This window comes from Procambarus clarkii, chromosome 45 (assembly GCF_040958095.1).
Source record: "Procambarus clarkii isolate CNS0578487 chromosome 45, FALCON_Pclarkii_2.0, whole genome shotgun sequence".
Taxonomy (NCBI): Eukaryota; Metazoa; Arthropoda; class Malacostraca; order Decapoda; family Cambaridae; genus Procambarus; species Procambarus clarkii.
The window spans coordinates 23,886,481-23,902,824 of NC_091194.1; the positions used below are offsets into that span (position 1 = coordinate 23,886,481).

Here is a 16,344-nt window from a genome sequence, read left to right on the forward strand (position 1 = left end):
CCAGAGCTCAACCCCCGCAAACACAACTAGGTGAGTACAACTAGGTGAGTACACACACACACACACACACACACACACACACACACACACACACACACACACACACACACACACACACACACACACACACACACACACACACACACACATATATACATCAGAGGGGGTACTCAGGATTGTTCGGGTGACATCTTCACTACTCACTATCTTCATCACTGTAACTATCTTAACCACATAACCTGCAACCCTCCACACTATCTGGGATAAGACCATCCTGCATACTACACACGACCTTCCTCAACACTACACACGACCATCCTCAACACTACACACGACCATCCTCAACACTACACACAACCATCATCAACACTACACACGACCATCATCAACACTACACACGACCATCCTCAACACTACACACGACCATCATCAACACTACACACGACCATCATCAACACTACACACAACCATCCTCAACACTACACACAACCATCCTCAACACTACACACGACCATCATCAACACTACACACGACCATCATCAACACTACACACGACCATCATCAACACTACACACGACCATCATCAACACTACACACAACCATCCTCAACACTACACACAACCATCCTCAACACTACACACGACCATCATCAACACTACACACGACCATCATCAACACTACACACGACCATCATCAACACTACACACAACCATCCTCAACACTACACACAACCATCCTCAACACTACACACGACCATCATCAACACTACACACAACCATCCTCAACACTACACACGACCATCATCAACACTACACACGACCATCATCAACACTACACACGACCATCCTCAACACTACACACGACCATCCTCAACACTACACACGACCATCCTCAACACTACACACGACCATCATCAACACTACACACGACCATCCTCAACACTACACACGACCATCATCAACACTACACACGACCATCCTCAACACTACACACAACCATCCTCAACACTACACACAACCATCATCAACACTACACACGACCATCATCAACACTACACACGACCATCATCAACACTACACACGACCATCATCAACACTACACACGACCATCCTCAACACTACACACGACCATCATCAACACTACACACGACCATCATCAACACTACACACGACCATCATCAACACTACACACGACCATCATCAACACTACACACGACCATCATCAACACTACACACGACCATCATCAACACTACACACGACCATCATCAACACTACACACGACCATCATCAACACTACACACGACCATCATCAACACTACACACAACCATCCTCAACACTACACACGACCATCATCAACACTACACACAACCATCCTCAACACTACACACAACCATCCTCAACACTACACACGACCATCCTCAACACTACACACGACCATCATCAACACTACACACGACCATCATCAACACTACACACAACCATCCTCAACACTACACACGACCATCATCAACACTACACACGACCATCATCAACACTACACACGACCATCATCAACACTACACACGACCATCCTCAACACTACACACAACCATCCTCAACACTACACACAACCATCATCAACACTACACACAACCATCCTCAACACTACACACAACCATCCTCAACACTACACACACAACCATCCTCAACACTACACACAACCATCCTCAACACTACACACACAACCATCCTCAACACTCTTCCACTCCCTCCTCATTTCCCCTCTCTTCACATCATCTTCATCTCTCGTCTTCTTTTCCCCTCCAACCCCTTCCCAACCCTCCTCTCTCCCTGTTTATCATCTACCTTCCTCCCTCTCTCTCTCAACTTTCATCTCCTCCATTTTCCTCACCTCCCTTCCCTCTCCCCCCCTCTCTCCCTGAGCTGCACCTCGCCCTTCCCATGAATTATTTTTTTTTCATTAATGTATATAGAAGGTCTCTTCCTCCTCCTCCCCCCCCCCTCTTTCTCCTCCTCTTCCCTCTTTCTCCTCCTCTTCCCTCTTTCTCCTCTCCCTCCCTCCTTTCTCCCCCTCTCCCCTCCCCATCTCACCCCATCTCCCCGTCTCTCTCTCCCTCTCCCCTCTTTCTCCTCCTCTCCCCTCTTTCTCCCCCATAACAATATCTGAGTGAACACGGCCACTTACCTCTCCCTATGAAGGTTGGTCTGAGGGTGGTGGTGATGGGACAATATTTTCCCCTAACTAAATTCTGGATCATCCAGTATATTAAGTAAACTTATTGGGTCACTCTCCTAGTCAGACAGATTGAGTCCTCTGGCGAGCCTCCTCCCCCGACTGACGACAAGATGGAGACCATGAACCAGTATTACACCTACAAGAGGGAAACGAGCCACGTTGAGACGCCAGTTCTAGCCCCCAAGCGCCGCAAACTGGAAAATGGTTTCTGGGTGGGTTCATGGGATGATTACGAGGCAGCATTAAGCAAGATAATGGCAGAATGGGAGAAGATGTGGATTGTCGATGGGAAGACATGGGGGAAGGACTGGGAAAACATGACGTACTGAGTTTGATATTTTTGTTTATGTAAATATTTTAAAAGATTTAAAATAAATGTATTGTGTAACACTATAAATATGTTTTATTTACAATATTTCACATACAACGAGTCAATCACAAATGATATTGGTGTCGCCAACTACTGGCCATGAGCAATTAAGATGTCAAACTTTAAAGATTTAATGGTCACAGGTTGAGTAGGGGGGTCAGGTGGTGACATTGCTTTCTGCTAAGGTGACAATTGCGGACGGCTGACAGGGTTGTGCCCATCCAACAAGCGACTGTTTAAGGTGTGGTAGGTAGGGAGCTTGAGGCTATGTCGTAAACCCCAAATGTTCTACATGATCCTTCCTGGCAAGAAATTCAATATTCTGTCTGCTGAGTAACCCTCTTAGAACCTACCTATTTACGTATAAAATGTCATCAATAAGTAGCATAATTATTGTTTGTTTTTTCTTGCATTTTATTATTTTTGAAACATTAAAAAATCTCTCTAACTCCACTCTAATGCTTGGACCACATAAAGTTTTTTAAGAGTGCCTGTAATACAGTTTACAAGAACAACATTCTGCTTACAAGAAATAAAATACTTGCATATTATTATCAATTTCAGTACATTGGTCACACCTATTGTTGTCGTTAATACCTAACATCAACAACCTATCATTAGTAGGAAGGGTCTCATGAATATAGCGATACAATAGCTCACGTGTTTTTGGGGCAATAAATTTAACATGAAGGTTTGCCCATATTACTCGCCAGTTAAAGAGTGGATATGCCTCCTCTACTCTAGCAACTATATGCGGGAGCAGAACATCATACACGTGTACTGTTCATCATTAAAAAAAACTTCAATATTACAAATCCTTGAGAACATCAATTGCACATAAATAAAAGTGCGGTGAAATAAAGACAAGGTCAGTACACTCTGGCATATGTATCAAGTAGCTAACACGTAATTTACAATAGTAATGTCCTATCGCATTTACACTATTCCTCTGCATTATCTCCTTTCTAAAGATAACACATAAGATTAACAATGACTTATGGTACACATTCAGTATTCCTATTCCACCATCATTCTTACCATTACAGAGTGTAGTCCGTTTAATTGGTTGGTATCTACCATACATACATACGTACCTAAAAATATTGTTAATCTCCATAGCACTTTTCTTGTCAGTTGGAAAACTGTGAGTCAAATACCAAACTTTAGACAAAAGTTTGCAATTGATTATTACAGCCTTCTGAAACAGGATTACTTTCCTATTTGACAAAATATTCGTTGCTACTATTATAGTTCCACATAGTACTTAACAATTCGTAACCAATGTTGTGTCATGTTTTACACCAGCAAATCCCAAGATCTTAAATAGACTTCACTACTTTGAACCATGAACCTGTCCAGGTAACTTTATTATACCATCTGCCATGCCCCATCATACACGTTTTGTCTTTGTTAATGACAGCACCTGTTGCTTTCTCAAAGTTGTCTAACTATTTGAGCAGGACAGCGAGAGAGATCACTTGTCCAGAAGTTCTCGCAGCCAGACTATACTGTCAGGCCGGGTGGTGGGGGGGGGGGGGGAGAACTGACTGCCGTAGCCACTTTATCAAACTTAGTATCAGAGACTTTGGTGAGTAAACTTGTAAGGTGACGTATAGTGTGTTTTCCAACTTAGGTGTTGGGTGATGTTCAGGGGCATTCAGCTGTAGTGTTCTCAAATTCTTGTGTGGTGACTCAAAATGTGTATTAATGGTGACATATTGAATATCAAGTGAAATGGATGAATTATGATACCCATAATAGTAAATATATAATTAAGTTACTTTTTAAATTGTCTTTAATTGTAATCCTTAGATCTTGTATATTGCAAGCTAGAGTGGAGGTAAGCTTGCAGTACTGCAATACAATAAGCCCGCAGACTTAACTGCGGGCTCACCGTAGCCCGTGCTACTTGGAACGTTTTGTTCTGGGTAGCGGATCTTTAACAACAACAACAATATTTTGAGTTAAAGATCCTTGGTTATATTCGTACAGCGGGTATATGGTAACCGCAGATAATATTGTTGCAGAGACAAGTTCTGTTCCTTGTCTTATAGTTAACTAACTTGAATGGATGGTGGCAGCAATCAAGCAACCTTCTTCTATTTTTATCTCTCTACTATTCTAGTACTCTATTTCTTGCTCTTCTACTTTTCTCCTTTCTCTTTCTTTCTTAAACTTTCCCTTACCCCAAACCACCCATCCTGACTCCTCCCTCCCACCTCTCTAACTCTCTCACCCTTTTCATTTCTTCCTTAATTTTCATTCATTTCCGATACGTTCCAAGTGTGTGTGTGTAATTACCAAAGTGTAATTACCTAAGTGTAGTTACAGGATGAGAGCCACGCTCGTGGTGTCTGGTCTTCCCAGCACTCTTTGTCATATAACGCCTTGAAACTACTGACGGTTTTGGCCTAACACCACCTCACCTAACTTGTTCCAACCGTCTGCCACTCTGTTTGCGAAAGTGAATTTTTCTTCACCCTCTCCCTAACTCCCCTCGCTCCCCTATCCTCACTCCACCCGTCCCTGAGAGTTGGGGAACCAGTTGAGAGGGAAGGGGGGAAGGGGGAGAGAGAGAGAGAGTGGGGGCGAGAGGGGGGGTTCTACTCACAGGCAGAAAGAAGGGACGAATGATATAGTGCGGTGAGAGAGAGAGAGAAGAGACAAGCGCAGGCATTCAGATAGACGGGCAGACTGACACACACACACACACACACACACACACACACACACACACACACACACACACACACACACACACACACACACACACACACACACACACACACACACACACACACACACACACACACACACACACACACACACACACACACACACAGAAGAGAAGATAAAAACATAAGAGAATAAAAACAAGGATATTCATACGTAAAAGAAGATTAAGCGCCAAAATAACGAGAATGGCAAGCACAGGGAGAGAGCTGAATAAAGCAAGCACAAGCACTGAAGATAAAGGAGATAAAGAGCAGGAAAAAATACTTGATAAAAGGGGATATACTGAAGAGGAGAAGTGAAAGGTGTTTATGTAAGAGACTGAAAAATAGTTACAAAAAACTCTGAAAACGCTTTGTAAAGCATCTAAAGTCTGAAAAAGACATTGGAACGAGAAAATATCAATGACGAAAATGGGTATCAGAGAGAATGAGATGATCAATGGAATGTTTGATAAAGGCGAGGAGGAACAGGAGGAGGGGGAGGAACAGGAGGAGGAAGAGGAACAGGAGGAGGAAGAGGAACAGGAGGAGGAAGAGGAACAGCAGCAGGAGAAATATGAACAGGAGGAAGAGGTGGTACAATTATCGAGCCGAGTCGAGAAAGTGTTCACTTGCATCTTCATATAACCAATCCCCGATGGTCGAGGCGGTTGGGCACTTATTCTATCCAAACCCATCCCATTTTAACCGAACTCGACTCGGCCCTAACCTAAATCAAATCTATCTTACCCTATTCTAACCTAACCTAATACAATCTATCCTAACCTAAAGAAGAGAAAATGGTATATCTCACACTGTAAATTTGTGCTTCCCTCTCAGTTCCTACCTATCATTGCTTACCTATGAGTGTCTAGAGGTGCGTGAGGTCTAGCTGTTTATGCCCCGCCTGCTGGCCGTGCTGCAACAAATGTTCTGAGGTTCATGTGTTTTCTGTCACCCCACATTAACCGTAGAGTCAGTGTCGCTAAGGCTGTAATTAGGACCTATTCTTGTCCAAGACCTGATGGGGTCAAATTATTGGTTGCATGGCTTTATCTAACAGTTGTGCTAATTATCCATTATTTTGGCAGTTAGACTGGTCGGTACAACGACGGCCCCGCTTCTTGCAGGGTCGGTGTTCGATCCCCAATGGTTCAAGAGATTGGTCACCGTTCCTTCACCCCGTCCTCGTATCCTAGCGGCTTGTCCTCACTTCATTCAGCGTCGAGTGTTCGAGCCCCCAATGATCCAAGTGGTTAATGGATACCGTTCCATCCTGGAGGACGGCCATGAGGACACACAGCTTTTAAGAGTACGCAGTTTGTTACCAGTAACAGACGACCAACAAGCCTGCCAACATGTTAGGATAGAGGAATCGATAACCGGGTAAAAGTCAGAATAAAGAATACCTCTACGAAAGATTGGACAAGAGCGGACAACTTCCCTGGCGGCAGCGTCCACACGCTCATTTAAAGAGACACCAATATGGCTGGGAACCCAACAAAACTCAACAGACTTAAAGTTACCTGAAAAAGAAACAACCAATTTTGGATCCCAACAACCACTGGATGAACCGGATTAAAGAACCCGAGAGCCATGAGGGCACTACGAGAGTCAACAACAACTACAAAGGAAGACTGACAACGAGAAAGCAGGAGACGAAGAGCATGAAGAATAGCATAGAGAATAGCATAAAGTTGCGCTGTGAAGATGCTAGTCTCCAGAGGTAAACGACAAATATAAGTGCAATCAGGAAAAACAAGAGAGTAGCCTACACCGTCCGCAGACTTAGACCCATCGGTGAAGACGGAAACAGAGCGGAAGTGAGAAGAAAAGTGCTTAAGGAAAAGGCATTTTAGAACCGTAGGAGGGGTGAAAGCTTTAGTGATGCGGCCCCCTCCCTGCTCGGCTCATTGATGCCGTGAGGGGGGGCTTAGTGGGCGGCTGCCGGAGTGTAATGCTCCTTGGGACAGTCTTCTGTCCTTTTCTAGCCTTGTGCTCCTGCTGCCGTCCTCTCCAATTGTGCTGAACACCTTTTCCTTTTCCTTCTGTTTCGTTTTTCTCCCCCCTCATCTCCTATCTGCTTGCCGTTTCCTGCCGACCTTTTGCTTGTTTTGGTTATTCCTTTGGACTTCTTCTATTTTGACGCCCGAGTGCTTGAGGAGGCATATTCTTGCACCTGTAGAACTGTAGTACCCAACGTCGAGAGCGAGGGGAACCTTTTATTGTCAATCCCCCTTTCGTCACTGAACCCGATCTCGACGGACTGTCGGTTCTTAAGGTGGCGTTTGTGGGGCGTATACTCACGACGCACCCCTAGAAGGCCCCGGCATGATCGGTGATAGCTTCTTGTTGGGTGTCCTGCCATATTGGTGTGTCTTTAAATGAGCGTGCGGATGCTGCCGCCAAGGAAGCTGTCCGCTCTTGTCCCATCTCTCGTAAAGGTATTCCATATTCCGACTTTTACCCGGTTATCATTCCTCCGTCCTTACCCATTGGCAGGCTTCATGGTCGTTTGTTACTGGTAACAAACTACGTACTCTAAAATGTAGTGTTTCCTCGTGACCGTCCTCCTACCACCGTAACCGGCGGTGGGAAACAGCTCTGGCGAGGTTGCATATTGGCCATACTCGCTTAACCCATGGTCACTTGACGGAGCGCCGCCCTGCTCCTTATTGTCCTAATTGCATTGTCCCTCTTACGGTCGTGCATGTCCTTCTTGAATGTCCTGACTTCCAGGACGAGTGTGTCTTGCTTTCCTACCGCCCCTCGCGGTCGCCTGTCCCTCAATAGAATTCTTGGTGACTCAGATACTTTTGATATCGTTCGCCTTGTGCGTTTTTGTTCTCGTATTGGCATCCTTGGTGATATTTAGCGCCCTCTGATTATTCCACACATTTGATGGTGCTACATAGCCTTCTCGGTTTGGTGCCTTCTTTTGATAATTACTTACTTTAGTGATGCGGGTTAAGGACATACAAAACTGTGGAAGAGCAACTCTCCACGAGGGCAAAGTAGGAACAACACGAGGAGAAATATTAGAAATAGGAACTGAAAGAGAATCCTGTAAGCGAGATAGCCGGACAGAAAGAGGGAAGTGGTGAAGAGGAACAGGAACCGCAGAAGGGGCAAAAGTTAAAGCCCGACAGAAGCGAGAGGAAGGATGTTGCAAGGACCACGCAAGATAGAGAAGACAGTAGCGATCACGGTGGTCTTGGAGAGATAGGAAGCCAGTGTCAACATACAAGCTGTAGATGGGAGTCGGACGAAAGGCACCAGAACTGAGGCGCATCCCAGTATGGTGCAAAGCATCAAGATGACGAAGAGTAGAAGGAGAAGCAGACGAGTAAGCAGGGCAATCATAATCGAGTTTAGACAGGACGAGAGAGGAATGAAAAGCGAGAAGAGTGCACCTATCCGCTCCCCAAGAAGTAAGGGACAATACCTGAAGGAGGGAAAGGGCCTAAGAGCATTCAACACGGAGGTAAGAGATATGCGGCGACCAAGACAAACGAGTGTCAAAGATTAACCCCAAAAGCTTAGTGGAATCCTTGTACACAATGGGATGATCATAAAGCGACAAAGAGGGACGAAGAACGACATGCTTCCGAGAAAAATTCATAACACAAGTCTTAGACGTAGAGAACCTGAAGCCATGATCAGTGATCCAAGATGACACGCCATCAGTCGCAAGTTGAAGCCGCCGTTGAAGGAGAGGTGAATCATCACCCTGACAGCAAAGGGTAAGATCGTCAACACAGATAGTGGAAAAGACGCAAGAAGGAAGAGAGGAAAGAAGTCCATTTAGGGCAACCAGAAAAAGAGTAGTTCTAAGAACACTACCCTGGGGCACACCTTCGTATTGCTGAAAAGAGGCAGAGAGCGCTACCAAGGCGCACCCGAAAGGAACGACGAGAGAGGAAGCTGCGGAGAAAGAGGGAGATGACCACGAAGGCCAAAAGAATAAAGTTGGGACAGAATATGATATCTCCAGGTGGTGTCGTAAGCCTTTTCCAGGTCAAAAAGGACGGCAACAAGAGAGGTCCTTGCAGCAAAAGCAGTATGAATATAGACCGTCAAGTTCACCAGGACATTTGTTGTACTGCGGCACTTGCGAAGGTGAGAGGTGATGATAGTGTTCTAAGAACCACATCAAACGAACGTTAACCATACTTTCAGTTTGCAGATACTGAAAGTATGGTAATAGGGCGTGAGGGCAATAGGGCGGAAGTCCTTAAGGGATGTCCCAAAAGACTGGTTTGTGAACAGGGGAGGACAACGGCATCGAGCCAGTCCTCACGGACTGACGACGACTCCCAGCCCTATTATACGGACTCGGTAAATACTGAGACGTGCTCGGAGGGAGATGGCAAAGCATCTCATAATGAATGCCATTGGAGACTGCCGCAGTAGAGACGCAGAGGGCCAAGGCAGACTGAAATTCAGAGAGAGAGAAGGGATCGTTTTAGGGAAGTCTATGAAGGGTGCAGAAATCCAAAGGACAAGATTCAAGAACAGGTTTACGAAGAAGGAAAGATTGAGGACGATGAGAACCAGAGCTAACAGAAGAAAAGTGGGAACCCAGTTCGATCGCGATCTGCAATGGGTGCCCACAAGAGTACGACGGAGGTGAAGGATCGGCGAGAAATCGGGAACGAACTTACCCGTTATCTTGCGGATACACTTCCAGATCTGCGGAGGAGGAGTTTCGAATGTAACAGTGGAAACATAAGATTTCCAACACTTGCCTTCCGAAACAATAGAAAGGAATCAGTCGTCTGCCAGCGGCGGTGTCTTTTCCAGGCTGTACGCTTGCAGCGGACAGCCCGAGCACAATCCACATTCCTCCAGGGAACGCACTTCCATGGTCCTCGGGAGGAAGAGCGAGGAATAGAGCAGAGGGCAGCGTCGAAGATGGTGTCATGAAAAAGGAGGATGACTCGTGGGAGAGGCAGAATGGAAAGGTCGGAGAGAGCAGCACGGAGGGTAAATAGGTTCCAGTCTGCCTTGGCAAACTGCCACCTAGGGAAAAAGAGGGGAGGGCGAAAAGAGAAAAAGGTAACAAAGATAGGAAAATGGTCACTGCATTGGAGGTCATCGAGAATCCACCACGAGAAATCCAAGTAAAGGGACGACGAGCAGAGAGAAAGATCAAGACAGGAAAGGGTGCGAGTCTGAGAGTCCAAATGAGTGGGCTCACCGGAATTCAGAAGAGATAGAGAAGAGAGGATGAACAGTACGAGAAGACGACCCCGGGTGTTTGTCAGGACATCACCCCAAAGGGTTTGTTGACAATTGAAATCACCCAGCAGGAGCACAGGCTCTGGCAAGGAGTCCAGTAGGTGTTTAAGACGGGAAGAGAAAGTGGGACATTTGGGGGAATATAAATGAAACAAACCGTGTACCATTTACGCACAAAGACACGTGCAGGAGAACATTGGAGAAGCGACGGAAAAAGTAAGGGGACGAAGGGAACATCAGAACGAACCAAAAGAGCAGAAAAGGAATGGGCCCCAGCAAAAGGGAGAGGGGAGGAAGGAATAACCACACAACCGACCAGGACGAGCACCAAGCATCAGCTACTGGAGACAGACACAAAGGGGCGAAAACTGTGAAATCAGAAGTTGGAGTTCATGGAAATTGGCGTAATATTCACGAATATTCCATTGCAGGATAGACATCGACAAGAAGAGAAAGGACAGCATCAGAGAACAATGATGAAACAAAGTTGAAAAAGGAACACAGCACTTTAAAGAAGCGCAGGATCAGGGTCTGCGAAGTCAGGGTTAGGGGGCATGGGTAAACTGAGTAAGGATGGAGGGAAGGAAATGGGAGGACTGACTAGAGGTGGACGAGCAGGGTCCGGAGATGGAAGAGGAGGAGGAGGAGGAGACAACCGAGGGTCAAGAACAGCAGCAGGTGGAGGGGCTGAAACCGGGGAGCGCACCTCAGCAAGGGCAGCAACCGAGAGGGAAGCGGGGGCCAAAGAAACCTCCATAGCAGGAACATGGGGCTCGACCACCGAAACGGGAGGGGAAGGAACGAGAGATTCAGAGGTAGGGGGCGAGAAAGAAAGCAAAGTCTTCTTACCACCCCCCCCCCCCCCCCGGGAAGGAGGGAGATGATGAGCCAGGCTTTCGCTTCTGACTCAAAGAGAAAGGTGTTCCAGCAATAACATACTGGCAACAGATTCCAGCGTCTCAACAGAAGCAGAATGAGAGCAAACAACACGATAACCACTGGGTGATGGACATCAGCCCGCACAGACAGGCGGCGTGGAAAGCTAAGAGACGGAGGAGAAGGATGGGAAGGAGAATAGGAGGGAGACGAGGAAGAAGACACAGGAGACATGACAGACCGGGTAGAAAGAAGGGGAACACCAGACAGAGGACCAGAAGGGAGACCCTTTGGGACAGAACTTAAAGGAACAGAGGAGGCGGCGGTGGGCGTGTCTGGCTCTAAGGCCTGAAAACGGTTGTGAGACTGAGGAAGGTGGGAAGGACAAGGAGAGGAAGAGCGCAACACGTGAGCATAAGAGACGCCAGCGAAACGGGGAGACAGCGAACTTGGCGCCTCGCCTCAGGATAAGAAACCACAAAGAAAGCTAAGTACACGAAATGTTTCTCGTCGTAGAAAAACACCACAAACTGTGGAAAGTGGTTCTAGCAGTGATTTTAGCATGGAATTTATAAGTGATGAGGAAAGTGATGAAGATGGATCAGCCGAGCCTCCTCGAAGGCGTACACGTCCAGTACGTACTCGGCAGCCTAGGCCTAGTGATGCCTGGAGTCGTAGCAACACTCCCCCAATTGTTGATGATTTTACTGGAACCCCTGGCATGACCATTCCCAAACCTACGAGTGTACTATCATATATTCAACTGTTCTTTACCCGTTCATTGATTGAGTTCTTATCAACTGAAACAAATTTGTACGCCTCACAGATATTCCGGATGGCCAATGAAAATGTCGAAGATATTTGGAAACCAGTGAAGGTCAAAGAAATGGCCAGATTTTTGGGACTGTGCATATTGATGGGGATAAACAGGCTCCCAACTATGAGGATGTATTGGCAAACAACAAAACTATGGCATGTTCGGTTTTTCAACTTGTTTATGACGACGAAACGTTTCCAGCATATAAGCCAGTTTTTCCATACATTCAATAACAATGCAGTTCCCTTGAACAATACTGATAAATTGATAAAAGTGAGACCAGTGATGGATTATTTGAAACAAAGGTTTGGAGAAGTTTACTTGGCAAAGAGAGAGTTGTGTTTAGATGAAGGTACAATGGCATGGCGTTGCCGACTCTTGTTCAAAGTATACATTCCAAACAAACCAGTCAAATATGGTGTGAAACTATATATGCTTGCTGAATCAACATCTGGACACTTATATGACTTTGACGTTTATTCAGGTATTGGTAAAACGATCATAGAAACAGTTACGGGGTTGATTCGGCCTCTAGTGAACAAGGGTCACCATTTGTACATGGATAATTACTACAACTCAGTTATCCTAACAGAAAAGTTGATTGAACTTGGGGTCTACACATGTGGCACAATTAGACTAATACCAAGGGAATTGCAAGCTCGAGCCCAGGTAGACTTCCAGTGGATACCACCGTATACCGCCGCAAAGATAACACCTTTGTTCTACTGTGGAAAGACAAGCGATTGGTCTCAATCATTACCAACATCCACAATATAGACACTCAGGAAGTTCAGCGAAGGAAACGAATTCGCAAACGCTACTGAACAACTGCACTAGAACAGGTAACAGTGAACAAACCCACTGCAATTTGCGAGTACAATAAGTTCATGAAAGGTGTGGGCCACTTCGGTCAAATGGTCAAGTATTACCATTTCACCAGGAAAACTCACAAGTAGACCAAGAAGATAACGTTTTATTTTCTGCAAATGGCTTTGCATAATGCCTTTGTTTTGTACAAATACAACACCAGTGATCGCAAGAGGCAATCATTGCTACAGTTCCACGAGGTTGCAATTTGGTCCCTATTGAACTGGGGCACGGAAGAGTGGCCTCAAACAGCAACAACATCTTCACATTTGCATGAAAATGACCCTATGGGAGGGCCAAAAAATGAGGGCAGTAAACTTTATTTAATATATGGGAGATGTTTATATATAGCGACTATTTCATCTGATAAAGAACCCTCAGAAAGATAAAGTAGAAGGCATTGTTCATAACTCGAGACATGATCACTACCTTATACAATTCTCAGAGGGATTGATTCCCATCCTACTTTCTGGAAACAAACAAAAAAAATAAACATATAAATAGAATTACTATCTTCTATGTTGACATCGATATTACTTACTTCCCCAATATTAGTACTTAAGACATATATCTTTACCAGTCTAATTACCTCCCCAATTTATATTGTAGTTATTTGTTCATATAAAACCTTGCTACTGATACCAAAATGAACGACGTAGCACGAAAATTGAGAAGAGAAAATTAAAAAGTATACACATTCAAGTGCCAGTGCAGTGTGCATGTTGATGGGTGCTCGTTCACAGGTAGGGTTCTGACGATTTTCGGGTTTGCTGTGGGTGGCACGCCGGGCATTTTTTTGGCCTTCCATGTATACATCCCTTTAGAGAATTCTATTGCAAACAATTTGATACCAAAATGAACGACGTAGCATGACAATTAAAATGAGAAAACTGAAAAGATTATACACATTTTAGTGTGGGTGGGCGCTCCCGGGAAATACCAGTCTCACTCACCGTTGGGTGCGCTGGAGATCACCTGGCCGGCCACGCAAACGATCGCGTTTTTTTTATTTTTTTGAGAAACTCGCGAATCCTCAAATTAAGAGATTCGCCACATTCCGTGCTGCTTGGAACTTTTTGCTGTGCGTAGCTGAATCCAGTTTTTATCTTTTTGATGGGGCGTTCTCCTTCTCCTTGTCCTACTATTTGTGGTTCTCCATCTCCTCCTTCTCTTCCTTTCTGTTTGGGATTCTCTTCCTCCAAAATGAGCTTGTAATAACTGTATTATGTGCATCCCTATTGCTTGTGATTCTCTTCCTCCTCCTTTTCCTCGTACTGTTTGTGATTCTCTTCTACCTCCTACTATTTCTGATTCTCTTCCTCCTCATTCTCCTCCTACTGTTTCTGTTTCTTTTCCTCCTCCTTCTCCTTCTCCTGTTTCTGATTCTCTTCCTCCTCCTTCTCCTCCTCCTGTTTCTGATTCTCTTCCTCCTCCTTTTCCTTCTATTGTTTGTGATTCTCCTCCTCTTCCTCCTTCTCCTTGTAATTCTCTTGATATTTCTTCTTCCTCGACTTCCACATTAATGTTAAATTTAATGCTAGCAAATGGGTCTGAGGAATTAATATTCTTAGCCAACATTTTACATTCCACTTCATTATTACCGTCTTGAGGATCAGGTTTCATAACCACAAATTGGGGGTAGTGAATTTTCTTTCATTGGGAAAGTATCCATATAAAATCCACAATCAAATATATCTTGACTTGCAGCATGGGTACATAATATCAACAATTTGTTCATGTAAAATCGTTTTCCTTCTGTCCCGGGCCTGAGGGGGTTGGAGCATATGGAACTTAACCTCCAAAGAGAGCTGTGGTTGCTGCACCAGACTGTTACTTGCGTACAGGTGGACAACGTCCCGCAACCAATATCTGCTAGAATGGACAACCAACCTCGGCAGTCATACTCCCGCTACCGTTGGTTGACCAGCAATGAACTCTGCAGTGCTTGAAGTTTTCTCAGGAGATCACCCTGTACACGTCTTGATCTTGGAGGTTCAGCATCACATATCTAGGGGTGCGGCTCCAACACTGGCCTCGTTGTGCGGTGTACACACCCTACTTGAGCCGCTGTGACTCCCCACTCTCTCCTTGTTTGGAATGATCTTCTCAATCCCCCTTTTGTAAATTAGTACTTTCTCTCTCTCTCTCTCTCTCTCTCTCTCTCTCTCTCTCTCTCTCTCTCTCTCTCTCTCTCTCTCTCTCTCTCTCTCTCTCTCTCTCTCTCTCTCTCTCTCTCTCTCTCTCTCTCTCTCTCTCTCTCTCTCTCTCTCTCTCTCTCTCTCTCTCTCTCTCTCTCTCTCTCTCTCTCTCTCTCTCTCTCTCTCTCTCTCTCTCTCTCTCTCTCTCTCTCTCTCTCTCTCTCTCTCTCTCTCTCTCTCTCTCTCTCTCTCTCTCTCTCTCTCTCTCTCTCTCTCTCTCTCTCTCTCTCTCTCTCTCTCTCTCTCTCTCTCTCTCTCTCTCTCTCTCTCTCTCTCTCTCTCTCTCTCTCTCTCTCTCTCTCTCTCTCTCTCTCTCTCTCTCTCTCTCTCTCTCTCTCTCTCTCTCTCTCTCTCTCTCTCTCTCTCTCTCTCTCTCTCTCTCTCTCTCTCTCTCTCTCTCTCTCTCTCTCTCTCTCTCTCTCTCTCTCTCTCTCTCTCTCTCTCTCTCTCTCTCTCTCTCTCTCTCTCTCTCTCTCTCTCTCTCTCTCTCTCTCTCTCTCTCTCTCTCTCTCTCTCTCTCTCTCTCTCTCTCTCTCTCTCTCTCTCTCTCTCTCTCTCTCTCTCTCTCTCTCTCTCTCTCTCTCTCTCTCTCTCTCTCTCTCTCTCTCTCTCTCTCTCTCTCTCTCTCTCTCTCTCTCTCTCTCTCTCTCTCTCTCTCTCTCTCTCTCTCTCTCTCTCTCTCTCTCTCTCTCTCCTCTCTCTCTCTCTCTCTCTCTCTCTCTCTCTCTCTCTCTCTCTCTCTCTCTCTCTCTCTCTCTCTCCTCTCTCTCTCTCTCTCTCTCTCTCTCTCTCTCTCTCTCTCTCTCTCTCTCTCTCTCTCTCTCTCTCTCTCTCTCTCTCTCTCTCTCTCTCTCTCTCTCTCTCTCTCTCTCTCTCTCTCTCTCTCTCTCTCTCTCTCTCTCTCTCTCTCTCTCTCTCTCTCTCTCTCTCTCTCTCTCTCTCTCTCTCTCTCTCTCTCTCTCTCTCTCTCTCTCTCTCTCTCTCTCTCTCTCTCTCTCTCTCTCTCTCTCTCTCTCTCTCCTCT

At 45.6% G+C, this 16,344-nt stretch overlaps 2 protein-coding genes across 2 annotated transcripts in view; one reads left to right on the top strand and one right to left on the bottom strand.

Moving 5' to 3' along the window:
• LOC138350481 (uncharacterized) overlaps positions 1 to 16,344 on the bottom strand; it is a 398,783-nt gene that overhangs the window by 369,792 nt on the left and 12,647 nt on the right. The gene's annotated exons all lie outside the window — the stretch shown is intronic.
• Positions 12,001 to 13,032, top strand: LOC138350315 (piggyBac transposable element-derived protein 4-like). The gene has a single exon (XM_069300935.1). The coding sequence runs from the start codon at positions 12,001 to 12,003 to the stop codon at positions 13,030 to 13,032; it is 1,032 nt and encodes a 343-aa protein (XP_069157036.1).

Bases quoted from the DNA above. Each gene is read 5' to 3' on its own strand.
- LOC138350315 (XM_069300935.1), top strand. From the start codon at position 12,001: ATGGAATTTATAAGTGATGAGGAAAGTGATGAAGATGGATCAGCCGAG.